Source organism: Leucoraja erinacea, chromosome 5 (assembly GCF_028641065.1).
Source record: "Leucoraja erinacea ecotype New England chromosome 5, Leri_hhj_1, whole genome shotgun sequence".
NCBI classification, from domain to species: Eukaryota; Metazoa; Chordata; class Chondrichthyes; order Rajiformes; family Rajidae; genus Leucoraja; species Leucoraja erinaceus.
This window is the reverse complement of record NC_073381.1, coordinates 50,474,092-50,501,002: the sequence shown is the minus strand read 5'-3', so window position 1 is coordinate 50,501,002 and position 26,911 is coordinate 50,474,092. Positions and strand designations below refer to the sequence as shown.

Genomic DNA, 26,911 nt, shown 5'->3' with positions numbered 1-26,911 from the left:
GTTTGTATCCTGAAACTTCCCGTTCAATAAAACTATGGTCGTACCTTTAGCAGAAGGCTATAATGGTTCAAGAAAAAGGCTCATCAGCACCTTCTCAAGGGCAGTCGCAAAAAATGAATTAAATTAAGAAAATCTCCTCAGAATACAAAATTCATCAAGTACATTTTTCAATAAATCCTGGTTAGATTTATTTCCCATGAATACTCATTAATTTTTGTATTATCGTTTCTAGAAATTTGCACAAATGGATGTTGCACTAATTTAGAATTTTCGTAAAAGTACATGATGGGAGCCAGTCTGCAAACTGGTGTCACTTGTTAACTCACAGTGATTAGTTGGGAACCCTCAGCAACCACAAACCTTTAACTAAAAAGATTGTTACGGATTTAAAACAAGCATTTTTTGTAATTTTTAAAAATCTCCTTTTTTACTGTGTACTTTATATTCCATTTCCATGTAATCAATTTTATAGAGTGATCGAAATTATTCAAAAAAGATTTCACCAATGTTACTTTATGTACTGGACTTTTGTTTGTAGTTAGAGTGATACAGTGTGGAAACAGCCTTCGGCCCAACTTGCCCACACTGACCAACATGTCCCAGCTACACTAGTCCCACCTGCCTGCGCTTGGTCCATATCCCTCCAAATCTGTCCTATTCATGTACCTGTCTAACTGTTTCTTAAACATTGGGATAGTCTCAACCTCAACTACCTCATCCAGCAGCTTGTTTCATACACCCAGTGTGTGAAAAAGGTACCTCTCAGATTCCAATTAAATCTTTTCCCCTTCACCTTGAACCTTTGTCCTCTAGTCCTCCATTCCCCTACTGGGCAAGAGATTCTGTGCATCTACCCAATCTATTCCTCTCATGATTTTGTACACCTCTGTAAGATCACCCTTCATCCTCCTGCGCTCCAAGGAATAGAGACCCAGCCTACTCAACCTCTACCAAAATCTCACATTGTGCTTCTACTCAGCGGCTCACAGAAAGCTCACAGAAAGTGCTTCTACTCAGCGGCTGTGGAAAGCATCTTGTCCGGAAATATTACCATCTGGTTTGGGAATTGCTCTGCCCAGGACAAGAAGGCTCTGCAGAGAGTAGTGCGTTCGGCCGAATGCACTATGGGAACTTCACTCGCCCCCCTGCAGGAACTATACATCAGGAGGTGCAACTCCAGAGCCAATAAAATCATGGGAGACCCCTTCCACCCCTGCAACGGACTGTTCCAGCTGCTACGGTCAGGCAAACGCCTCCGTTGCCATGCTGTGAGAACGGAGAGGTTGAGAAGGAGTTTCTTCCCAGAGGCCATTCGGACTGTAAACTCCTATCTCACCAGGGACTAACTTTACTGAATGTTTTTCCTTCCGCCCACAATATTTAACATGTAAAAGAATATGTGATTCTGTTTGTAGTTTGTTTGGTTGTTTGTTTGTTTTTTTGCACAAAGTCCACGAGCATTGCCACTTTTCATTTCACTGCACATCTCGTATGTGTATGTGACGAATAAACTTGACTTGACTTGACATCCTCTAGTCCTGGCAACATCCTCGTAAATCTTCTCTGAACAGTTTCAAGCTTGACAATATCTTTCCGATAACATGGTGCCCACAACTGAACACAATATTCTAAATGCAGTCTCACCAACGTCTTATACAACTGCAACATAACCTCCCAGCTTCTATACTCTTACTGATGAAGGTCAATGAGCCAAAAGCCTTTTTGACCACCTTATCTACCTGCGACTCGACCTTCAAGAAACCTCTACAAGATTTGATTCCCCAGAGGCCTACCATTCACTGTGTAGGTCCTGCTGTTGTTAGATGTCCCAAAATGCAACACCTCACACTTCTCTGTATTAAATTCTCTGCATCAACCATTCCTCAACCCACCTGGCCAATCGATCCAGATCCTGCTGCAATCCTTCACAACCATCTTCACTATCTGCAAAACCACCACCTTTTGTATCATCAGCAAATTTGCTAATCTCGCCCTGTATGTTCTCATCCAAATCATTGATGTAGATGACAAACAGTAACAGGCCCAGCACCGAACTCTGTGGCACACCACAAGTTGCAGGCCTCCAGTCCGAGAAGCTACCTTCCACCTTCACCGTCTGCTTCCTTCCATGGAGCCAATTTGTTATCCATTCAGCTATCTCTCCTTTGATCCCATGCGACCCAGCCTTCCAGAGCAGCAAACCAGGCGGAACCTTGTCAAATGCCTTCCTGAAATCCATGTATACAACATCTACAGTTCTGCCCTCATCGACCTTTATGGTCACGTCTTCAAAAAACTCAATCAGTTTTGTGAGACAAACAAAACCATGCTGACTATCCCTAATCAGCCCTTGCCCGTCCAAATGCCTATATTACCTATCCTCAGAATACTCTCTAGTAACTTTCCAATTACAGATGTTAAGCTCACCGGCCTATATTTCTCAGCATTTTCCCTGCAGCCCTTCTTGAATAGAGGCACAACATTTGCCTCGGATATATCTGATCAGGCCCTGAAGATTTGTCTTCCTTCATACACGATAATACCTTCAGCACTTCGACCGTAATACTGACTGCTCTCAAGACACTTCCATAGACTGCCCTAAGTTCCTCCGTCCTACTGTCTTTCTCCTCGGTTAATACGGAGGAGAAATACTCATTGTGGACCTTGCCCATCTCCTGTGGCTCCACACCGAGGTGACCTCTTTATTTCCTGAGAGGTCCCACTCTCTCTCCAGTTACCCTTTTCCCCCTTACGTATTTATAAAATCTTCTTAATGCTATCCGCCAGAACTATCTCCTGGCCCCTTTTTGCCCTTCTGATCTCCTTTTTCAGTTTACACCTTAGTTCCCGAAACTCTTCCAGGGTTGCACGGTCCCATCTGCCTATACCTGCCCCATGCATCCTTCTTGTTTTTGACCAATGCCCCAATTTCCCTCGTCAGCCAAGCTTCCTTTACGTTTGCCTGCTTTGCCCTACACTCTAACGGAGACTTATGTATCCTGAGCTTTTCTCAGCACACTTTTAAAAAATCCCACTTGGCCGATGTTCCATTCCCCTCAAATAACTTGCTCCAGTCAACTTGAGCGAGACCTCTCATACTCTCAAAGCAAGCCTTACCCAAGTTGAGCAGTTTAACACGTGGGCCCTCTCTGTCCCTATCCATAACTATTTTAAGCCTAATCGAACTGTGGTCACTAGTCCCAAAAGGCTCCTCACATTTGGGACCAATACTAGATCCAGTGTTGCCCTCTCACTGATGTTGGTCCCAGCACCGATCCTTGCGGCATTCCACTCACAACTACCTGCCATTCTGACAGGGACCTGTTTATTCCTACTCTTTGTTTCCTGTCTGCCAACCAATTATCTATCCATGTCAATACCCCACCCCCAATACTATGTGCTCTAATTTTGCCCACTAATCGCCTGTGGGACCTTATCAAAGGCTTTCTGCCCCTTGCATTAAAATACGTGCAATTTAAATCAACCATCTTCCTCGCTCTCTGCCTTTCTCCTGCCTATTCTGTCCACCAACCTTTCCCTCACCACCCTCCATGCCAACTAATCTCTCACTGCCTCTGTCCTGTGTGAGATCCCACCTACCTGCCAATCTAGTTTAAACCCTCCCGTGCAGTATTAGTTAATATTGACTATGCATATTGACTATGCATATTTCAACATGCTAAAAAGTTACTTGCTTTCTCTACTTGTTTAACTTCAGTTTGATTTCTTCCTTTTTCTTAATTTCTAATTTGTTGTATAATTGAAATTGGATCAATATTCTGGTGTTTAAAGGTTACACAAAAAAGCTGGAGAAACTCAGCGGGTGCAGCAGCATCTATGGAGCGAAGGAAATAGGCAACGTTTCGGGCCGAAACCCTTCTTCAGACTGATCGGGGGCGGGGGTGGGTGGGGACAAGAAAGGGAAAAGGAGGAGTAGCCAGAAGGCTGGGGGATGGGAGGAGACAGCAGGGGGGCTGAGGAAGGGGAGGAGACAGCAAGGACTAACAAAATTGGGAGAATTCGATGTTCATGCCACCGGGGTGCAGACTGCCCAAACGGAATATGAGGTGCTGTTCCTCCAATTTCCGGTGTTTAAACCTGTGTATTAGCATTTTATGACCCTGCTCAAAGTACCAGTTTATTACTTCATGATGCTGTACATGTTGTCTCAATGAATTGCTGCCATCACGTGGTACTTTATTACATTTCTACCACCTCGGGAGATGGCATGTTGTTATCGTCACTTGGCACCGCATGATACTTTGACAAATTGCTACCATTACATGTGCATGTTGTTTCAGTATATTGCTATTCTCCTATTAAACTGCGATTGACATCAGTCTCTGAACAGTACGTGAAAACATTGCTCCTGAATGTTTTAGATTTTATTCACAACTCTAGTTGTCTTGGCATCGTGTTCAATATGTCCCCGATGCTCTTTTAAAAAAAAAAAACTTATTTGGGAAAATGAGCTTTAGCCTAATATTAATGCATTTGCTTCGCAAACTGAGACACAAAATAATGCTAGTAATTAGCAAGTCAATCATGCATTTAAATGTTTTCTGCAGGGCCAATCAACAAAAGTGCAACCTCCATGCATAGAAAATCTGCTGTGTTGGCAAATTACCGGGCATTATATCCATTTGAAGCAAGAAATAATGATGAACTCAGCTTTCAGGCTGGAGATTTAATAGAGGTAGGAATTTGTTATTAAGTGAGTTGCTCTATTCTTATTTGTTCAAGTGCCTTAGTTGTTAGCATTGAACAGGTGAGCATTGAAAAAATAAATACTGTACAAGTATCTAGCTACCATAAGTCTTAAAATGTGCTGCATTAGCTAATTCCTAAATCTTATGTAGTCTTTGACTTGGATGCATTTAATACCTAAAACCAAAACGCTTGCATTTTGGAGCCCATGAAAATCTGCTTTACCTTATTGTAAGAAGCACCGTGTGATTATTTTGTTGAACTCGTGGAAGTTAGGCATTTATATAGTGTGATATACCTGCACAAGCATTCTGTCTTGATTCAATTATTCTTCTTTCTCTTCTGAAGACTTTACTCAGATATGGTTTGCGTGATGCCATGTTGAGATATCAACTTTGGATGTGATCTGAACTGAGTGCAATATATAGAGGGGCTGCTACATCACAATCTTGTTGTACACATCAATGCATAAAGTATAGTTTTATCATTTATATATTAAAATTATTGGAACTGCAGCAGGCACAACTACTGGAAATTGAAATTCAAGAGTAGAACTTTTTTACCACCTTTTATTCCTGAGACAAACTTTATTCTGTCATCCACAGGTTGATGAAACAACTGAGGGGGAATCAAGCTGGCTGTATGGGTCTTTACAAGGGAAAGCTGGTTGGTTCCCAGTAAACTACGTAGAGAAGGCGGCGGAGAATGCAGCTCCTTTATCCCCCAAAAGGGCATTATTGCCACCTACAAAACCTGTTTCAACTACCTCAGTGTCTCCTGGGTTCGTGTCTGAGACTTTCACTTTATTAAGGTTTTAATGCTTCCTTGACTTGACATTCAAATTTTATGACAGGACTGCAGCAGCATTATTTCATTTAATTTGTAGTTTTGGGTGCTACCTTTATGATTGAAGCACTTCTTTCAAAAATATTTTAGTTCAAATCAAAAATTCAAACTGCTGTAGTAACTATGAGGGAAAATAAATGGTTAATAATTCGAATTGAGACTCAATTTATGACTGAGAGTGGGGAGGGAAGATGGCTGGTGTAAAGAAGGGAGGAGGAGGGGTGAAGCAGGTAGGAATGAGGGGGGGTGATGGGCAGAAGGAGGGAGAGAGAGGGAGTTGGGATTCCGAGGCATTTGGGTGATACGTGGAAGTAACTATCAAGAAAAGGGGTTGTAAAGTGCAGATGCAGCCAGTAGGTGGATGAGAAGGTGATAGTGGAGACAGAAACTGGAAGTTGATAAATAGGGACTCAAAGGCTACAGGTATGGAAAGTAATAATGGAAAGCATGAGGGGAGGTAAAGAAAACCATGACCCAGATGGGGGGCAAGGATACAGTGGACATAATGGGTGGCAACTGACAAAATATTTATAATTTTCTGCCTAATGAAGAAATGTTCAATAAAATACAGGTAGACATAGTGGTAGACATTGGGGTAAGGGAAGTTGAAAGTTAATTGTGGACACCTGTACAGGACGAGGAATTAGTCCTGGGCATATGTTCATGGCAATTTAGTGATTTTTAATGCTATACTTTTCAAAAATAATGATCTGAAGCAATGCTTAATTTGCCAATTCATTCCAATAGACCCCAAGATCAAAGTAAAGTAAGTGAAGAAGGGAATATTCAATCAAGTCGAACCTTTTCAGGGATAAGTGGCAGTCCCATGTGGCAAAAATCTGCTTTTACTCCAACTCTTCCTCCTGGTTCCGGGTCGCCTATTTATGATCAGGTATGTCTGTGGTTTGACCTATCCATTAGAATGATCAAAAGCACAAAGTGCTACAGTAACTCAGTGGGCAGAGGGAATGAATAGGCAACATTTGAGCTCGGGCTCCTTGAAGAAGAGTCCAAAAATTGTGTTTTGCTCAAATTTCAGCATTTGCCATTCCTCACCTGCCAGTTTGAAAAATCTGTTTATTCTGCTCACCTGCACTTAAACTTCCATATATCTGTGATTTAGACAGACGGAAGCCGCCATTGAGAAATATGTAGATAGCACAAACATTTGCCATGTGGCAGATAAGGAAAATAGGAACACGATTACATTGGACTATCAGGTGGGCAGATGTGTATTGAGCAGAATTCAGACCAGAGAATGCATTGGGTAAGGCAAATATTGTAAATGAATGCATAATAAATGGTAGGAGGCAGGAATGGAGAGAATGCATGTCCACCGAATCTGAAATGAACATTGGAATATATTGGCCTTTGGAATACTTTACTTTATTCTTTAAGCCATAGAGTACCAGAGCAGGGAGATCATGCAATGACTGAATAAAAGAGTTAATAGCCAAGATATACAAGAGATAAGGACAATGACTCAGAGGGCTTGATGGCCCAGATCTGTGGAGGACTACATGTGTTTCTGGTCACCATGTTACAAAAAGAATGTGACAACCCTAAAGAAGTTACAAAAGAGTTTGGGAGCATGTCTCTTGGGCTGAACTAATTTAGCTATGAGGAAAGTTTGGACTGACTCGTGTTGTTTTTGAACCGAGGACATTTAGTGCTGATCTATAAAATTGAGAGATCGCGAAGGAAACTATTTCGCTGAGCTGAGCAGAGATCATAACTGAACGTAGATTTGTGCAAATTGAAACAAGTAATAAAGCAGCAGCAGAGTAACTTTTATAAATATAGAGTGTGTTGTGGTATGGAAGGAACTCTGCTTATTAAGGTGGTGGAGGCAGCAACTCATTTATCAGAATCAGAATCAGAATCACACTTTATTCGGCAAGTATTTGCAACATACGAGGAATTTCATTTGCCAGGTCAGTCATACAATTAAAAGCAACAGATCACTCAAAAACATATTTTAACATGAACTTCCACCACAGTGATTCCTACACATTCCTCACTATGATGGAAGGCGAAATAAAGTTCAAGTCCTCCCTTAGTTATTCCTCGGTCATGGGTCTCGAGCATCCATTGACGGGACAATCTTGACTCCCGTAGCCGGCGGCGTTCGGGCCCTCCGCATCGAGGCGATCAGCTCCCACATCGGGGGGATGTCAGCTTCCCCGCGCCGGGCGATCGAACCTCGCGTCGGGGCTGGTCGAACCTTCCGCGACATTGGAGTTTCCCGACTAGCCTCTCCCGACTGCGAGCTTGATGGTAAAGTCCACGGTGGCCGTGGTGAGAGCGATCCCAGGCAAGGGATCTGCTCCGATGTTAAGTCCGCTCAAAGTCAGTCTGAGGAGGCTTTCAGCTCCATCGATGGAAGGCCGCAAGTGCCCGGAGAATGTGATCCGAAAATTAATCACATCTCCGGCAAGGTAAGAACTTGAAAAAATGTTTCCCCCGATCCCCTCCCCTCTCCCCCCACATAAAACAAACCGAAGAACATTAAAACAAACTTTTAACACACTAAAAAATAAAAAAAAGAATGAAAAAACGAACAGACTGCCGGCAGGGCAGCCATCACCCTGGTGGTTAGATGTATTGTAACTTGCAATGCTAAAACTCGAACTGGAATTGGAATTGGTAATTGTTCAAGAAATTTCCTTGACGCTTTCAAGGAAACAACACATTCTAGCTATAACAAAATGGTGCACTTCCTGTGCATTACAGGTGTTAGTAAATCATAGAGTCATGCAGCAAGGAAATGGGCTTTTTCCTTCGTCCAGACTGACCAAGATGCCATTTCCTGTCCAAGTAACAGTTTAAAATTGGTATTGTAACTGCATCTGCTTCCTCTGGCAACTCGTTCCATAGACCCACAGCCCATTGTGTGAAAATGTTACCCCTTGGGTTCTTATTAAATGTTGTTTAAAATTCGCCACAGGTAGATGGGATAGTCAAAAAGACTCTGGCACATTGGCCTTCATCAGTCAGAGTATTGAATATAGAAGTTAGGGGGTCATGTTGCAGTTATATAAGACGTTGGTGAGGCCGCATTTAGAGTATTGTGTTCCGTTCTGCGCACCATGTAATTGAGAAGATGGTGTTAAATTGGAAAGGGTGCAGAGAAGATTTACAAGGATGTTGCCAGGCAGGAGAGTCTGAGCTATAGGGAGAGGTTGAGCAGGCTGGGACTCTGTACCCTGGAGCGCAGGAGGATGAGAGGTGATCTTATAGAGGTGTATAAAATCATGAGAGGAATGGATCGGGTGGATGCACAGAGTCTCTTGCCCAGAGTGGGGGGAACGAGAACCAGAGGGCATAGGTTTAAGGTGAAGGGGGAAAGATGTTATAGGAATCTGAGATTTTCACGTAAAGGGTGGTGGGTGTATGGAACGAACTGCTGGAGGAGGTAATTGAGTCACGGACTATTGCAATGTTTAGAAGCAATTAGACAGGTACATGGATAGGACAGGTTTAGAGGGATATTGGCCAAACACAGGCAGGTGGAACTAGTACACATGGGACTAGTGTTGGTTGGTGTGGGCAAGTTGGCTGAATGGCCTGTTTCCACACGGTATCACTCTGACCCCTTGTACAAAACAACAAAAAATGCAAAACTAATTAGAAAACAGGTCTATTATAATGCAAAAGGTGCACTATAGTTCATAGTGTTCCCTTGCTGAGAAAGAATTAGGGTTGTGCAGGTAAGTTCAAAAAAGCTGATGGTTTTATAAAAGTAACAGTTGCTGAACCTGGTTGTGTTGGACTTTAGGCTTATGTACCTCCTGCCAGATGATAGCAACTCGAATGTTACCAGAACTGCATGCCCTTTCCGTTGAGACTATTGATGCACTAACATTTGATGTGCATGAGAGGTATTTCCAGTTGTCCCAATCTCCTCCTTCGCCAAAATATATATAACCATATAACAATTACAGCACGGAAACAGGCCATCTCGCCCCTTCTAGTTCGTGCCGAACACTTATTCTCACCTAGTCCCATCTACCTGCACTCAGACCATTCCTTTCCCGTCCATATACCTATCCAATTTATTTTTAAATTATAAAATCGAACCTGCCTCCACCACTTCCACTGGAAGCTCATTCCACACAGCTACCACTCTCTGAGTAAAGAAGTTCCCCCTCATGTTACCCCTAAACTTCTCTCCCTTATTTCTCAAATCATGTCCTCTTGTTTGAATCTTCCCTACTCTCAATGGAAAAAGCTTATCCACGTCAACTCTGCCTATCCCTCTCATCATTTTAAAGACCTCTATCAAGTCCCCCCTTAACCTTCTGCGCTCCATAGAATAAAGACCTAAGTTGTTCAACCTTTCTCTGTAACTTAGGTGCTGAAACCCAGGCAACATTCTAGTAAATCTCCTCTGTGCTCTCTCTATTTTTTGACATCTTTCCCATAATTTGGCGACCAAAATTGTACACCATACTCCAGAATTGGCCTCACAAATGCCTTGTACAATTTTAACATTACATCCCAACTTCTATACTCAATGCTCTGATTTATAAAGACCAGCACACCAAAAGCTTTCTTTACCACCCTATCTACATGAGATTCCACCTTCAGGGAACTATGCACAGTTATTCCTAGATCCCTCTGTTCAACTGCATTCCTCAATTCACTACCATTTACCATGTACATCCTATTTTGATTTGTCCTGCCAAGATGTAGCACCTCACACTTATTAGCATTAAACTCTATCTGCCATCTTTCAGCCCACCCTTCCAAATGGCCTAAATCTCTCTCTAGACTTTAAAAATCTACTTCATTATCCACAACATCTCCTATCTTGGTATCTTACTAATCCAATTTACCACACCATCATTCAGGTCACTGATGTATATGACAAACAACAGTGGACCCAACACAGATCCCTGAGGCACCCCACTAGTCACCGGCCTCCAACCTGACAAACAGCCATCCACCATTACTCTCTGGCTTCTCCCATTCAGCCACTGTTGAATCCATCTTGCTACTCCACCATTAATACCCAACAATTGAACCTTCTTAACCAAACTTCCATGTGGAACCTTGTCAAAGGCCTTACTCATAAAATAATTTTATGAGTATATGTCCAAGGTGTGCCATCCCCAGGGTAGTTCTTTAGTAACTTGTCAGTTTCTTTGTTGAACTAAATTAAGGCGCATGTTGCAATCAAAAGCGCTTGAACAATCTCATCCATATTCTTTTTATTCTGCTCCTGGCTGCAGGTGAGCTACCTCCCCGGTTCTATTGATCAACGAGATATACCTATCTACGTACTACATTAATTTCTTATAGATGTATTTTTTACATTCTTTGCATAATTGAATCAGAATTCTCTGGCATGATGAGATAAGATATTAGATCAGTATCCTGAGGTGGAAATATTGATCCATAAATATGAGATTGAATTCTACTAAAGGGAATTAAAATTTGAATAATTAAAAGTAAAAAGTATTGATCATCAATGGGCCTTCAGAGAAGGAATTATGCCAACCCACCTGTTCTATATATGAATCTAGATCACAGCAATGTGGTTAAATTTTAATTAACCTCTAAAATTGCTTGCCTTCCATCCCAGGGCACTCAGAAATTATTATAAATGCTGATACAACCAGTAATATTCACACCCTGTAAATAAATTAAATTATTCTTGTTTTTATAATTTTCATCTTTATACAATTTCAAAAATATTATTTAAACTGTTCCATTTTTTTGTAGGTTGAAAATGTAACGGCTTTTAAGGCCCTGGCTCTTTGTTCATGGACAGCAAAGAAAGAAAACCACTTGAATTTTACGAAAGATGATATGATTGAGGTCTTGGAACAACAGGATAACTGGTGGTTTGGAGAGGTTCGTGGTGCAAAGGGATGGTTTCCCAGGTCATATGTCAAGGTGATCAATGAGCATACACAGCTATCAGTGGAGTAAGTTTCTCCTTGTTTATTATTTTATATTTCCCAAGTCTGTTGTCAGATATTTGATAATATGGAAACAATCCAAATTTAATGAGCTGGTTTACAGTCGATCCAACCTAGATAACCTAAAAGTCTGCAGTGATGTAGCTGCCTTGATTCTGTAGCTGTTCCACAGTGGACTGGACCAGAAGCTGATAGTTGGGCCTCTGGGCAATGAATCCTAAAGCCCCTGTCCCACTTTCACGACCTAATTGGCGACCGCTGCCGAGTTTGCCCTTGACTCATACTCACAGCATGGTCGCCACGAGGTCATAGGAGGTCTTCGTAACTCTTCCTCATGCTCGTGAGTGGTCTCAGCGTACTCGTGGCCTCAAGAAGGTCGCGGCGTGATTTCCAGCTTGATAAAAAATGTCCACGAGGAAAAAAAAAAGGTCGGCATGGAAAAAATTGATACTTTTTACTCATAGGTAGGTCGTAGGTAGGTCGTAGTAGGCAGTCGTAGATAGTTGTGGGTAGTCGCAGGTCGGTAACTGGCCCGAGAAAAAAAATGCAAACATGACATCATTTTATCATGTGATCATTTTCCACTCTTAGCTAGTTGTAGTTGGTCTTAGGTGTGGAAGACTGAGGTCGAGGGGGGGTCGTAGGAGGTCGTAGGCATAGTCGTAGGAGGTTGTATGAGGTATTTTACTTCAGCGAGTCAACACGACCTTGACATTTTTTTCTAGCGTCTAGGGTCTTGTAAACTCGCGGATTAGGTTGTCCAAGTGGGACAGGCCCTTAAGGCACTCTGACACTGCAGTATTGCCCCAATTGCTTTTGACAGGTTGTGAGGTCAAAGGCCTGTTTGATATTCTTTTAAAGCCTCGATTAATCAGGTGTTTAAAAGTAGTTGAATTTAAATCATTTTAACGTGAGTATACATAGATGGAGAAATAACGAAAACTGAACTAACAACTTAGCTGAGATTACTATTTTTGTCTAAAAGCAAGATATGCTAGCTGTGGTAGATGTGAAGGATGGGGACATGTTACATGGTGTATCCAGCCCATCGGCTCGGCAACTTATGGGATGTCCCTGAACTCAAAGGGAATCAGCTAATGTATGATTATTGCAGACAACAACCTGGCTGCTCAACACCCAGCTTGAGATCTAATTATTCCTTTGGTTTATGTTTCATTCGCAAGAAGAAGAAGATTGCAGAATAGTTTTATTTGAATCATGTAATCTATGCCATCTGCCAGCAAAGTTATTTGTTTAAAATATGTTTAGATTCATGCCCACTTCCAAATAATTTAAATCACTGATCTCTACAATTTATTTTGTCAGCAGTCCTGGACCTGTTTATGCAACAGTGACCAAAAGCTCGAGCCCAGTCTCCCAAGCGTTAGAAGGTAAAACTCCGACAATATCGTTTCCATGTGATCCATATTTTACATTAGCAGGAAGTTAACTGCCTGACTGCCAACTAAATAGATTGTTACAAAATGCTTTCTAGATTTCTGCTGTTAAATACCTCTGTAATGCATCTATATTTGTTTCTTCATAGTGTCATTGGCAATATAGTACAGTTATGATAGTTCAAATAGCTCACTACCATAAGGTGAAATGGTGTGCTTTTCTGAAGAAAATAATGTGTCAATCACAATCTATCAATTACAATAATACTTTATTAGCCAAGTATGTTTTGCAACATACGAGGAATTTCATTAGTATTCTCTCTATGGAAGGCTCAATCGCTGAGTATATTCAAAGGGAATAGATTTTAGTATTAAGGGAATCTAGGCAATATTGAGTTAGTGCAGAAAAATACTGCTGAGGTAAAAGATCAACCACAATAATTTTGAATGGTGGAACAAGCATTGAAAGGTTTTACGAGTGTCAGAGGTTATGGGGAGAATGGGGTTAGGAAGGAGAGATAGATCAGCTATGATTGAATGGCGAAGTAGACTTTATGGGCCAAATGATCTAATTCTACTTCTATTCCTTTATGACATTATGAATTATCCTACATCAGATTCTATTTCTTATGTTCTGTATACTGGAAATTAAAGCATGGCAACAATTTGACCCTGAAACTAACACCTTATGCAAAGAGAAGACAATGAACCAATGTATTTGTTATGACACAAAAGGAGATCATTCAGCCCATCAGATCCATGCCTATCGACTATTCCCATTAGTTCAATGTCCCCCTATGCTGATGGGTAGTGTACAGAAGCCACAGACCTCAGGTGCTGTATCACCACCTGTACCTGAGTTCAGTGTTGAACTCGGAACTGTGAGGCAACAACACAAATTTGTGTGCCATCAAATTGCCATTAATTGTTTTATTCCAAATTGTTGTGGGGTGGTGGTAATAGCAAAATGTAAAGTTGAATGATTGATGTGATCCTATCTTCAAGAAATTTCAGAGATGTGATGTTTATCCATATTAATAACAATTTTGCTCTTATTTTTGATAGAGTATATTGCACTATATTCATACGAAAGTACTGAAACTGGAGATTTAACCTTCGCTACGGGTGATTTGGTTCTGGTCACTAAGAAAGATGGCGAATGGTGGACAGGAGTTATTGATGATAGAACAGGTGTCTTTCCTTCAAATTATGTGAGACCAAAGGATTCAGATGTAAGTTTAACACTTTATTTGGTTTTCATGATGTTTATTATTCAAAATTTTACACTCAACAAATTTACTTGTACAGTAACCTTTTTTGAGTTGGAAAACAACATATAAGCTTATGTAAATGGAAAGAGTTTCAATGACAGGAACAGAAGTGTTTGATTCTTGGCTAGTTGGGTAGCATTTAGAGCAACAGTGTTGATGATTCAGGTCATTGACCTCCTATTAGAACCGAAAGCTCTGAGAAAAGCACAGAAGATTTTTGCTGTTGTATTTGATTATATCCTTAATAGGTCTAGCTTCAGTCAAGCTATTATTCTGTCCAAAAGTTTAAGCCCCATTCTTATGTCGCTAATTCTACTCTGGTTAACGTTCTAGTTGTTTATTTGTTATAACTCTTGGAATATTAACTTTTTATAATTTTCAATATCATAAACTACTAGTATTCTTCTTCGTACCCAATAACCAAAATCATTACTGAAGTTATTATGTTTTCCATTTTAGGATTAATTTAAAGGAATCCTTCTGAGAAAGGTTGCCCAATCACTGCTGTTCCTATTAATACTTGCAGGATAAAGTTTAAACTGCTTTAAAATAAACAAAGGCTTGATGGTATGAGAGTTAAGGATGGAGTCGGGGATAATGGGTACATCGTTCTGTCTGCCACAATCCTTCTGCTGCCAAAAATGCTCACTTTCTCTAGCTTAATTTAATAGCCTAGTCCAAAATTATAGCAGAGGAGAATGTCAGGGTATAAGGAAATAAAAACGTTATTGTGGAGGGAAAATTTTGTTTAATCCTATTTACTTTTTATTTTATCAGGGATCAAGTAGTTCAGGAAAAGCAGGGACGTTAAACAAGAAACCAGGTGCGTTTCCTCTGCATTCATTCTGCAAAGTTTTCCTGATGTTTACTTAAATAAAGCATGTTGTCAAACAGCATTAATATTCCCATTATTGAAGTTCAGATTTGAGAAGGCATTAGCTGTCTGAATCTGGTATTATTGAAGGCTGCAAATATTCTTTTGATTTACATTAGAAATATCATGATCAAGTGCAGCAAGCAAAATCAAAACACCTGTTGAAAAAAGTAAATTTTGAAGTTTTTCAGATTTTTAGTTTGGCCAAATTAATTAAAACAATTTTGAATATATTCATTGTAACCGCTTTGATGTTTTACTTGCAGAGATTGCTCAAGTAACCTCGGCATACACTGCAGCAGGTACTGAGCAGCTAAGTCTCGTCCCCGGCCAGTTGATAGTTATTTTGAAGAAAAATGCCTCTGGATGGTGGCAGGGTGAATTGCAGGTAAGCAACATAATAACATGATTACTTCTATAATAAACTAGACCAAGTGCAGACCCGTTGGGTCTGTTCCCCCAACATGCGGTTGTGGGAGGGGGGAGGCGGCATGCAGCATCATACACGCTAACTATCCCCCCCCCCGCACTCACGCTAATTACCCCCCTTGATATTATATTAATAGTATTAATTTGCTCCTTTTACCCCATAACCACCCTATCTCCTGACGCATAGCCCCCAACTTGCAGTCACATCTAGAGAGGGGGGGGAGGTGGGGGGGGGGGGGGGGGGGGGGGTATAGATGGGGGGAAGGGGGAGAAGGGGCAGAGACAGAGAGAGAGGGACAGGGACAAAGGGGGGGGGGCAAGAGGGAGGGGGGGGGGAGAGGAGGAGAAGAGGGAGGGTGGGTGAGAGGGGAAAGGTGGGGGTGGAGGGGAGGAGAGAGAGAGAGGGTGAGAGTGAGGAGGAGAGGGGGGAGAGGGGGGGGGGAGAGGAGAGGGGGGGGGGGAGGAGGGGAGTGAAGAGGAGGGGAGAGGAGGGGGAGTGGAGGGGAGGGGAGGGGGGGGGGGGGAGGGGGGAGGGGAGAGTGGGGGGGGGGGGTGGAGAGGGGGGGAGGGAGGAGAGAGGGGGGGGAGGGGGGGGGGGGAGAGGAGAGGGTGTGTGAGAGGAGAGGGGGGGGGGGAGGAGAGAGAGTGCCTTTTTATTTCAACCCAAACCCCCCAAACAACCATTTGCAGGCAGTGCTTTTTTACTTTAACCATATTTTCATTTTCAAACCACATTAAGGGTATTTACTCACAGTTGTGTGGACATGTGTTCAGTGTTATTCACAGCTCAGAGAAACGTGACCCTCTGCCTTCCTCCAGCTTGCAGACTAATTGAGGCACACCACTTCCTGGTTTTATAGTCCATCCCCCTGCCACCAGCGGGGGCAGCAGAGAGAATGGGGAATTTTGTAAAATCATTAATATCTCTGTCACTTTTCATCAACGGGAAAAATCCTCGGCACACATGTGGCGGAGGGGGGCTCTGAGCGAGGTGGCCAAAAATGACGGCCGTAGGTGGCGGCGTTCTCTCGGAAATCGCAGCACAGATGACCAAAACCGGTCAAGAACAGACTTTTAGTAATATAGATATGCATAAGCGATAAAATCAATATCAGGTGCCAATGAGCCACAGTGGGAAGAGAAGGGGGTAGTTTTCTTATTGAACCTGTCTATTAATAACCAGTAATAAAATATTCTTATTTCCGATAAATATTTGAAGGGCTGCTGGTGGAATTGCAAGAGAAAGGGATTTAGATAAGGGAATTTCCTGTTTGTAAACTTTCACGAATCCCAAGCTGTCTGTCTCTATCTCTGCATATTTCTGGGATGTTGAATTGCTTTTCGCTCCTCTCTTGTGTAGTTGTTTTATTATAAAAAGAGGGCTAGTCAACATAATTCTGATCATATACAATGTTAATACCTCAGTTGAAATGTACTTAGTGGGTTGCTGGATGGAAAACTACTAACACAATTTGAGGCCAGAGTACAAAAGCCAGAAATGTTATATTTTTATTGGACCCAAGTTAACATGGGCAGCCACATATACAGATTTTATCCATCCTACAAAACCACTAGGTACTTAGTGGGTTCTCGGATGGATAAAATCTGTATATGTGTCTGCCCATGTTAACTTGGGTCCACTCAAAACAAAATATTTGTGGCTCTAGTATTTATAAGAATTATATAGCCACAAATGAATTTTATGACTGGGTTCCATATTTTGAAAATCCCGTTTCTCTTGCAGGCCAGAGGTAAAAAACGTCAAAAGGGATGGTTCCCTGCAAGTCATGTCAAGCTGCTCGGGCAAAGTAGTGGAAAATCCACACCTGCTCCACCTCCACGTGAGCAGAATATTTTAACTAGTAGCTTAGTGTGTTACTTTTTTCTTAACAATATATCATTTGTATAGCCAAATTATTTTTCAGAAAGGATATCCATCAGGGGCAGATTTTTTTTAAAACAGTGAAAATATTTACAGACCAATTATTTCAGTTATTGAAAGATAGTATTTGCACATTGATGGTCATGCTGATGGCCTACTGTGCCTTACACCAATGGAGTACTTCGAATTCCAGCAATAGTTGGAGTCACAGATTAGTACAGGGCAGGAGGCTATTCTAGTCGTGCTACCATTGGCTTCATAAATTTGTAGTGAGATTGTTATACGATCTACCTTTGCCCACAGCCCTGCAGATCTTCCCTTGAGGTTTTCATTCAGACCCCTCTAAAAATTGTTATTGAATCTGCATCAAGCACTCTTTTGCATAGTCCAAACCACAGAGACTCACAGATTATTTTTTTGCTTATGCCTTTTTTTAATCACCACATTGGTTTGAATGCACATTTCCTGGGTTACTAGCACAGTAATACAATATCTGCACCACCCTTCCTTGCTTGCCTTGAGAAGGTATGAATTTTGATGCTGCAATCCATGTGAGAGTCTTTTGCACAGTGTCTTTTGTCCAGAGTAGAGGAATTGAGACCAGAGGACATAGGTTTAAGGTGAGGGGGGAAATATTTAATAGGAACTTGAGGGTCAACTTTTTCTACACAGGGTGGTGGGTGTATGGAACAAGCTGCCAGTGGGGGATGACGCTATCATAACGTTTAAGAGACATTTGGACAGGCACATGGATAGAATCAGTTTAGATGGTTATATGCCAAATGCGGACAGGTGGAACTAGTGTAGATGGGGCATTTTGGTCGGCGTCGGCAATTTGAGGCAAAGGGCCTGATCCCAGCGCTGTGACTATGATTGTCTGGAACGTACTCCTTCATACTGTCACCTAGCAATTACAATATGTGGGGTTAAGATCCTTAACTATGTGCTTGTTTTCTCGAATTATTTCCAACACTCTGGCCTGAACTCAAAATATATTTTTCTTTCTTATAGTCTGTCAGGTCATAGCAATCTATGACTATACCGCCGCGAATGAAGACGAACTCAGTTTTTCCAAAACTCAGCTTATCAATGTGCTGAACAAGGATGATCCAGATTGGTGGCAGGGAGAGTTGAATGGAATGAATGGCTTATTCCCTTCCAATTACGTTAAGGCAACCGTAGAGTCCGATCCAAGTCAGCAGTGTAAGTAATGAAATGCCATTCAAATACAATCTTAAAGTTGAAACAAACACTGAGAGCATTTCTACTATTTTGGTAATCAATTGTGAACCCTTCCTAAAGAGTGAAAGGCCATTATATCAGTGTAACAGGAAACATAGTCCACTCTGCCATTACAATGTTAACCTTTCAACCAGGTGATTGGTTTTGTAAAAATAAATCAGTTTGTAGACATTGAAGCTTGCAGCCATGAGTTTACCATACAAAGACTTAATTTTCATTCTGTTGCTCTGTCATTGCAATGAATTGGGGGGGGGGAGGGATTGGATAAGCAAAAAAAAAGGGAAATATTTAGCAGGCCTTTACTATTTATGGATTATAAATTCAAAGCACAAAACCCCTGACACAAATGCATGCAAGATATAGTGAATGATTTATAAGATTGGCATATGAGATAAAAATAATTGGTTAAGATTTATTGGTCAACAGCAGTATGTGGACGGTCGTTTTATTGCTGAAATATGAAACATTTGCATTGATATAACTTACAAAAAAAAATCTATAATGATAAATGAATCGGTTATCACATACTAAAGGAACTATAGTCACAAGACAAAAATGCTGATCTACTACAAAATGGAAACTATTAAAGAAAGGGTAAAGCAAGTTGTACCAACTTGTGAATAAATTATACATAATTGTAGACTGACATCACCAACTGCGACCATTCACACTCAGTTCTGTATAAAGTGGTGAAATAATGCTTGTCTGTCATTTTGTTATTCAATGCAATCAAAACCAAGGTCTCTGTAAATCATATCAGTTAAGTAAATTTACCGAGAAAGAAACCTAACACCTTCACGTGGTGATTTCCATCAAATTAACTTATTATTCAAAGCATATAAGGATGCAACTCAGCTGAGTACAATTTGGGATTCTATCAACAGTTTCAAAACTCTGAGATGTGAAAGGAAAGTTCACCAAGAATTCCTGTTCCTAATCACTGTGCTTATGCTTCTATACTTGGACATTGGATGAGATCAATTGGATTGATTGGGGATCTGACTTAATTCTAAATTATCTGACTAGCCTCACTGTTTCATTCAGTACCCAAGAACCCATGCCACAACAAGACTTGATGTCTTCTGAAGAAAATTTGGGGGGAAACTGCTTCAGGAAGAAAATAATTCAAAATCTATAGGCTGATTTATGCATGCTCTCCTCAAAGACGCATGTCTCATACAATTGAAAACTAGTTGATTGTGAAACTGAATTAAATGCATGTCATGCTTGGGCCTGAATTCCAGTCACTCCTGTCTTCCATCACTGCAATCTTGCTGAAGAAGGAGGATTGGCATTTAATTTTGTCCCTCAAGTTTTAAAATCTTGGCTTCTGCATGTTATTTCCTGTTTATAGAAAGGGAGACTGCTCGTAGGCTGTTGATAAACTTCAGTTCATACTATCATTTTAGTTTTTATGTACTTTAAAAAATAGAGAATTGGTAACTTTTCAAATAGAAGTTTCACACTGAAACAACAGGTTTTATGTAAAAATATCGATGTTTACTAATAACTAATGTTGAACTGAAACAAGAAGGCCATCGAGCATCTCAAGGCTGAACAGGTTGTAAATTAGATGATCACTGAACTGTATCTTAATTCTCTTTATCCGCCTTTGCTTTGTAAACCTTAATGCTTATGCCAAGCTAAAATATTCAGCTCCATCCTTTTAGCCCAGTCTCAATGGGTTTTTAAGGGAGTTTTACTCTCCTGTAGACGGGTTTTCTGCCTCTCTTCTCTGCAGCTAATTTGGCTGCAGCACTTAACATGGATAAATTAAATGCTTATGTCTGATGTGCAGAGGAATCTTAGGGTGTAAGTCTGTAGCTCCCTGAAAGTAGCAACACGAGGAGATAGGATGATAAAGAAGGTGCATAGCCTATTTGGTTTGTTGGTTGGGGTGTTTGAGTATGAAAGCCAGGAAGTCATGTTGTGGCTGTATAAAACATTGATTAAGAGACGTTTGGTCTATTGTGTGCAGTTCTGATCATCACATTACAGGAAGGATGTGGAGGCTTTGGAATGGGAGCAGAAGAGGTTCACAAGGTTGTTGCCTGGATTACAGAGTATTGGCTATATAAAAAACTTGGCCAACTTTGCTTTCTTTTCTCTCAAGCCTTGAAGGCTGAAGGCTGAAGGCTGACCTGACAGAAGTTTAGAAAGTTATCAGGCATGGATAGGGAAGACAATCAGAATCATTTTCCCAGGAAAAAAAGTCAAATACCAAAGGGCATAGCTTTAAGGTGAGAGTGGGAAGGTTTAAAGGAAACGTGTGGGGCAAGTTTTTTATTTACACAAAGAGTGATAGGCACCTGGAACGTGTTGTCTTGGGTAGGGTGGGAGGTAGAAGCAGATATGATGGTGACAATTAAGAGGCATTTGTACAAGCTAATGAACAGACAGGGAATGGAAGAATATGATGCAGACAGGTGGAATTGGTTTAATTTGGTATCAAAGTCGGCACAAGTGTCCTGGGATGAAGGGCCTGTTCCTGTACTATGCAATTCTATGTTCATATCAGACAAATCAGTTACCTATTTAAAAAAATCAATGAATGGTGGTACTCCAGTTGCGTGTTTGGATCATTCACCATTTGTTGTAACAAGGTTGTTACACATACCAGTAGACTGCTAACTATAATTGTATTATGTATGCTGAGGTACGCGATGGCTATTGGGATGACGGTGGGGATGCCATAGTTAGCCAAAATGTTCCTAAACTGGGGAAGGGAAAGGCAATTTAAGAACTTCTGCTCTGTGTCATGTGGCTTTCCCCAGAGAGTGTAAGTTTGACTGTGAATTTGAGTTTGACTGTGGACAGAATTGAACTTGCTTGTTTTGCTGAGCTTGCAAATTTTGAGTAGCCAGTGAACCTTCACTGACCATGCAAGTATCCTTAAAGAATGGGTGAAAAAGACCTGGCATCTCTAACTCAGAACCAATAATGTGACCTTAATAACAGAAGAAAATAATTCAAGGTTTAAGGTGAATTCAAGGTGAATAAAAGGTTTCCTTAAAACATTGTTGCTTGGCAAAAGCATTGTACATCTGATTGGTGCAATATCTCGTTCTGCTAATACAGACAAGATGGAATAGAAAATAAACCATGTTCTGGTCTTGAGTTCCACTGCACCATCCCTAATTTCAGCTTTGGGCAGTACCAGTAAAATTAGCTTAAAACACTAGAAGTTAAATCACTTTCTAAATGAATAATGTCCTATTACACACTTAGCCATCTAAATGTAGAATATTTTTAAAGATGATTTTGACGTGATCACCATTCCTTAATTGTTAATTTTTTGCTCTTCTGCTCTCTGACACAAATCTGTGTGCACCCTTAAAATTTCATTTATTGATCATAGTTGCTGTGTCTTTCATTCTGTATCTTTACCTTTTCATCTGTAAATGTGTTCTGTTTTCTTATTTTTGTTTCCTCATTTTTTTTTAGGACCGTAATGTTGCCTTCTTCTCAAAGTCAGAGTATGAAAGCCCTCAAAGAGACCCACTATCCCCAGTTTCCCTGCAGGGTGGACGTTGGGCATACACGTACAGTCTTGATCAAATGAATGCCGCATGATTAATCCTACTTATTATTAAATATTGATGATGGCAGATAGTATCTATCTCATTTAACTCATCGAGCTTTCAATTCAATTAATTTAACTCTCCCAAAGTTTTGATTCATTAGCTAATCAGTAAACAATTGATCAAATTACCTTTCCACGCTACTACAATCTTCATGTGTAATTGGAATCGGGATCAATATCTGAGATCTTGTGATTTATTCATCTTGTACACAACTGTGGAAAGATGGAAAGTGTTGTTTATTTGTTGTTCCTGATCACATTTACTTATAAAGACTTTGAACGTTTACATTTCTACATTTCCAGAGGCTATCTGCCTCTCCCAAAATAGAAAGCCTTATTAATTTGTTTTTCATAAGATGGTTCATTGGAAGGATAGTGGGTCTTTCTGTGCTTTCTGTCCTGGTGATTTCAGTGCTCCTTTACTTTCTTGTCCCATCATTGGATCTTTTGCAATTATTGGAATATAGTTTCTTGTAAGATGGGCCCTCCATCGTTAAATCTTGTCACAAAAAGACCCACTATTAGTATTTAATAGTCACCACTTGACCGAAAATGTTTGTGTCTGCCCTGTTCTGATAAATTATTTTTGACTCTTCAACCTATTGAGTGATTTGGAACACCGTTCTCAGATTTTGTGGCTGGAAACAACCACCATTTATATTATTCTAAGTTAATAATTTTATCCATTTAACTGCAGTGTTGCCATCTTTGATGCTGTAGCATAAAGATGTGTTAGGAGTTTGTCTCTCGACTGAGCATTATTAATGAGAGAGCCTCCATAGGTGTGCTGTTCATACCATGATCCAAGGCCACTCTGCTCTTTTGGCTGTGACTATCTCATATTTTTAACGTAGCTGTACTTTTCTTCTGGTCCATCCTCTGTTGTGCAGATGGTCAGAATTTTGGATAGTCCTTCTGGTGCTGTCCAATGAGAGGTTGTAAGAAGATACCATAGGAGGTACATCTACCTCAATATTCAAGGAAAGCTATGGTTGAAATTGTTGATCCATGTTTATTTTCTCCCTCGTTCTATTTTTGTGTGGATGTGCTGGGCCTCCATAGAGAGACTGACCAGATGATGCACTTGAATTGAAGTTCTTCGGTGCAAACTAAGGTTCCTTTATCCTTTTGTTTCCATGCATTTTTGCATTCCTGAGAATGTTATCTCAATAAGTTTTTATAAAATCCTTGCAAGGTTGAAGAGTTAAAGTTAATGGGTAATGTATGAAACTGTTGCTATGTAACAAGGTGGAAGAGACTTTCAAAATCTATTTTTTTGGGAATGGTCTTTGTCAAAACAAGTGAAAAATAATATATTAAAATGACATTTTAATTCTGTTACATGAAGGAAATTATTGCATTGAATAGATCATAGCTTGCTTGCTTTTAAAAAAAATCTACAAAGAATTGGGCAGTTGGAACAAGCAGACAATATTTATTTTTGCACTTTCATTAAACTAGTGTATCATATCCAAGGCTTTCACGTACATTTTTAGAGTTTTTCGTGTCAATGTACAAACAAGCCTTGGAAACCTCGGAAGTCAAGTCTTTGGAAGATTGTATGTATTTTTCATCACAAGGAGGAGGCATCGGGTTGAGAAAGCTGATAAATTATGTAAAAAATAAAATTAATATGGTATAAAAAAAAGAGGCTGCTGAATGTACTCAGCAGGTCTTGCATCATCTTAGGAAAGAAACAAATTTAATGTTTCAGATCAAAGATCTTGCATCCGTTTTTAATGAACTGATTGAATGATCATTTTCCTGAATGTTAAATGTTTCTCTTTGTGCAGATGCTACCTGATCTACTGAGCATTTCCAGAAGTTTCTGTTTTAATTTCAGTTTCCACCATCGGTGGTACTTTGCTTTTGTAAATGTAAATGGTTTCTCTTTTTGAATTGTGTATATATTTTTATCAATCCTGATATTCTGATCTTATCCATGAGTCAGATAACATTTAACTGATAGCAAATGCACTATTACTTTTAATTTGCAAAAAAAAATAAAAATTTAAAGCTGCACTGCCATGTAATTAAAAAAACAAAATTCCTGCATTTGAAATCGAATTGCAAATGCTTAATACTTCCCAGTGGCTCTTAAAGTTGGTGAGTGTGATATCTGAATATCTAGCTAAGTCTTGCCCTTATAATTGATCTCTGGTTTACTGAAAATAAGGGAAAGTGAAGAACAGATCTTTGTAAGTGCATTTATTGTACCCTTGCCATGGATTATTTCCTCTGGGAACATTTTTGAAGGCATTTCCAATTTTATTTCAAACCAGATTTATTTACAATGAAGTTCTTCAAGATGGAAAATGAAATTGTGGATAATTCAGTTTTAACTAAGATGGATAGTTCCAACAGGTACACTGAACTTAAGATTTTGTGACATTAGTTCATCTTCGCTAAGAAGTGCAACACACCATTTCTCGCCAGTCTAAAAGCTGATAAGCATACAGTTCTGATCAGTATTAAAACCGACTACTGAAGACTATTAGAGTAATATAAATGTATACAAGATTCCCTATTGTGCTAACATGATCATAAAGACATAGCTTTAAAAAAAATGCAAGCATGTTGGTATCCTGTTGACGCAAGGGCCATTAATGCTGCTTAATGTGTGACTTGCACATTTGTGGAGATACCTTGTACTGTACCAGTAATGGCTAAATCAGTCAAACTGGATTTAGTTAAGAAATTTGCTTACATAAAGAAATTGCTTCAATCAAATCTACATATAAATAGACACGTGTATATGCATTTATCACTATTGTACTATGCAAGTTTTCATTAAATATATAAACATGGGTATGAGTGTGAAATTTCTGCTTTGTCTACTTTATATTTAATGTTAAATTTGGGTATTTTTCTGATTATGGGCATGTGGTAACATACTCAGATTGTACTATAATATAATACAGATAGGCAATTAAAAAAAACGTTTATTATTTCATGACCATTCAAACAGTTAAAAAAGGAGGCAGTAATCCACTATTACTGTTGACAACTCTTCCCTCCTTCCCAAAACAATCCTACTCAGCAGCATCCTTAAAGAAAGTTATTTGCTAATTATGCATCTAACAGAATAGGTAAACAAATCTATATGACTTTTGGTTTAAAACATCCACGTGGACACGTGGATATGACCCAATTCCAATCAATTTCTAGTCATGCTACAGGTTGACTCTAATTTCATGCACCTTAGTTATAACAAATAACTTCTTGGGTTGACATTACAAACTCCTTTCAACAATCCTTATTTACGAAGATCATCATAAATCTTTGCTTGCTGACTGGAGTGCAAAATGCCCTTTTCCTGTTTTGGCCTGCTACCAGTTTTTGATTGATTACCTCATGACAAGCACCATGGAACATTTCACAGCCTTGAAGATAGTAGGTGAACGCATTTTTCAATTATTCGCTCAATAAAGCCTATTCCATATTTTCCAAAACTAGCCACAATATCTAATTAGCTTCAAATTCAAAATATGTTTTCATTCTGTTTCTTGACTTTGGGCAATTTCCTTGCTTGTCCTCTCTGTAGCCCCTGCCAAAGTCACCCACACAATCCTCCAATAACATTTTGTTTGCCAAGACCGAGAAATTTCCCTCAATCTTTTGTACTCTTATGCAGAAAATCTAGTTAGAACATCCCAGCAGTATCCTCAGTACATGACTGCCAGCATTATCCAAGGATGTTTTTTGGCTACTTTATTCCTTACATGTGTGCTACCTCTTGATACACTGTTAGGTATGCTCAAGTAGAAACAGTCTAACCCTAGATTCAATACCAATAATTTATCTTTGTTGACATTTTTCTTTAATGCATGTGAATTCCTCCTCCTCCCATGAATCTTCAGCCTTCTCAATATCCTGATATTATTGGGACTACATCCTTGCAAAACATCTTCTATCAATAATAGATATTCTCAGGCCTTACTGATAAGACATAACTTCCTTGTTAACTAATAGGAATCTCTCATAGTTGACCATTTAAAATGAAGAAGGAACATCCAGGAAACCAATGACCATTTCCAAAATAGGTGAGCACATGGAAGACAAGTTAAAACCAAGGAGTGCAAAAACTCACAAACATCCCACCCACTCTCTCCATTAGGCACCTTCAGAGCCACTTGTTGCGGAGTCTGCAAATCATGAAGACATTGTCACCCAACTCAGAACCCACAGATCTGAAGCGCAAATAAATCATCCTCAATCCCGAGGGACTGTTCAAGAAAAGCTGTTTTCTTCTGTTCTCATATTCCCTTACTCCGCTATCTTCAAGAGCCCTATCCAGCTCTCTCTTGAAAGTATGCAGAGAACCAGCCTCCAAAGCCCTCCACAGAATTCCACAGACTCACAACTCGCTGTGTGAAAAAGTGTTTCCTCATCTCTGTTCTAAATGGCAATGGCTTATCCCTTATTCTTAAACTGTGGCCCCTGGTTCTGGACTACCCCAACAGCGGGAACATGTTTCCTGCCTCTAGCGTGTCCAAATCCTTAATAATCTTATATGTTTCAATAAGATCCCCTCTCGTCCTTCTAAATTCCAGAGTACACAAGCCCAGCTGCTCCATTCTCTCAGCATATGACAGTCCCGCCATCCCGTGAATTAACCTTGTAAACCTACGCTGCACTCCCTCATTAGCAAGAATGTCCTTCCTCAAATTAGGGGACCAAAACTGAACACAATACTCCAGGTGTGGTTTCTCTAGGGCCTTGTACAACTGCAGGACCTTTTTGCTCTTATACT

The 26,911-nt window shown here is 40.1% G+C and overlaps 1 protein-coding gene across 9 annotated transcripts in view; it reads left to right on the top strand.

Annotated features, from left to right (window-relative positions):
* LOC129697234 (intersectin-2-like) overlaps positions 1 to 26,911 on the top strand; it is a 160,445-nt gene that overhangs the window by 96,132 nt on the left and 37,402 nt on the right. For 7 of the 9 annotated variants that reach the window (XR_008723475.1, XM_055635583.1, XM_055635580.1 and 4 more), the window contains 10 exons: positions 4,569 to 4,696; positions 5,313 to 5,488; positions 6,301 to 6,445; positions 11,281 to 11,486; positions 12,807 to 12,871; positions 13,943 to 14,109; positions 14,926 to 14,971; positions 15,289 to 15,410; positions 17,196 to 17,292; positions 18,345 to 18,536. Coding sequence is in view for 8 of the 9 variants with exons in the window: in XM_055635583.1 (XP_055491558.1) it covers positions 4,569 to 4,696; positions 5,313 to 5,488; positions 6,301 to 6,445; positions 11,281 to 11,486; positions 12,807 to 12,871; positions 13,943 to 14,109; positions 14,926 to 14,971; positions 15,289 to 15,410; positions 17,196 to 17,292; positions 18,345 to 18,536 (1,344 nt within the window). In the remaining variant the exon portion in view is untranslated. Of the gene's footprint in view, positions 1 to 4,568; positions 4,697 to 5,312; positions 5,489 to 6,300; positions 6,446 to 11,280; positions 11,487 to 12,806; positions 12,872 to 13,942; positions 14,110 to 14,925; positions 14,972 to 15,288; positions 15,411 to 17,195; positions 17,293 to 18,344; positions 18,537 to 22,019; positions 24,965 to 26,911 lie in introns of those variants that run through there. The other 2 variants (XM_055635582.1, XM_055635581.1) reach the window with 2 other exon arrangements.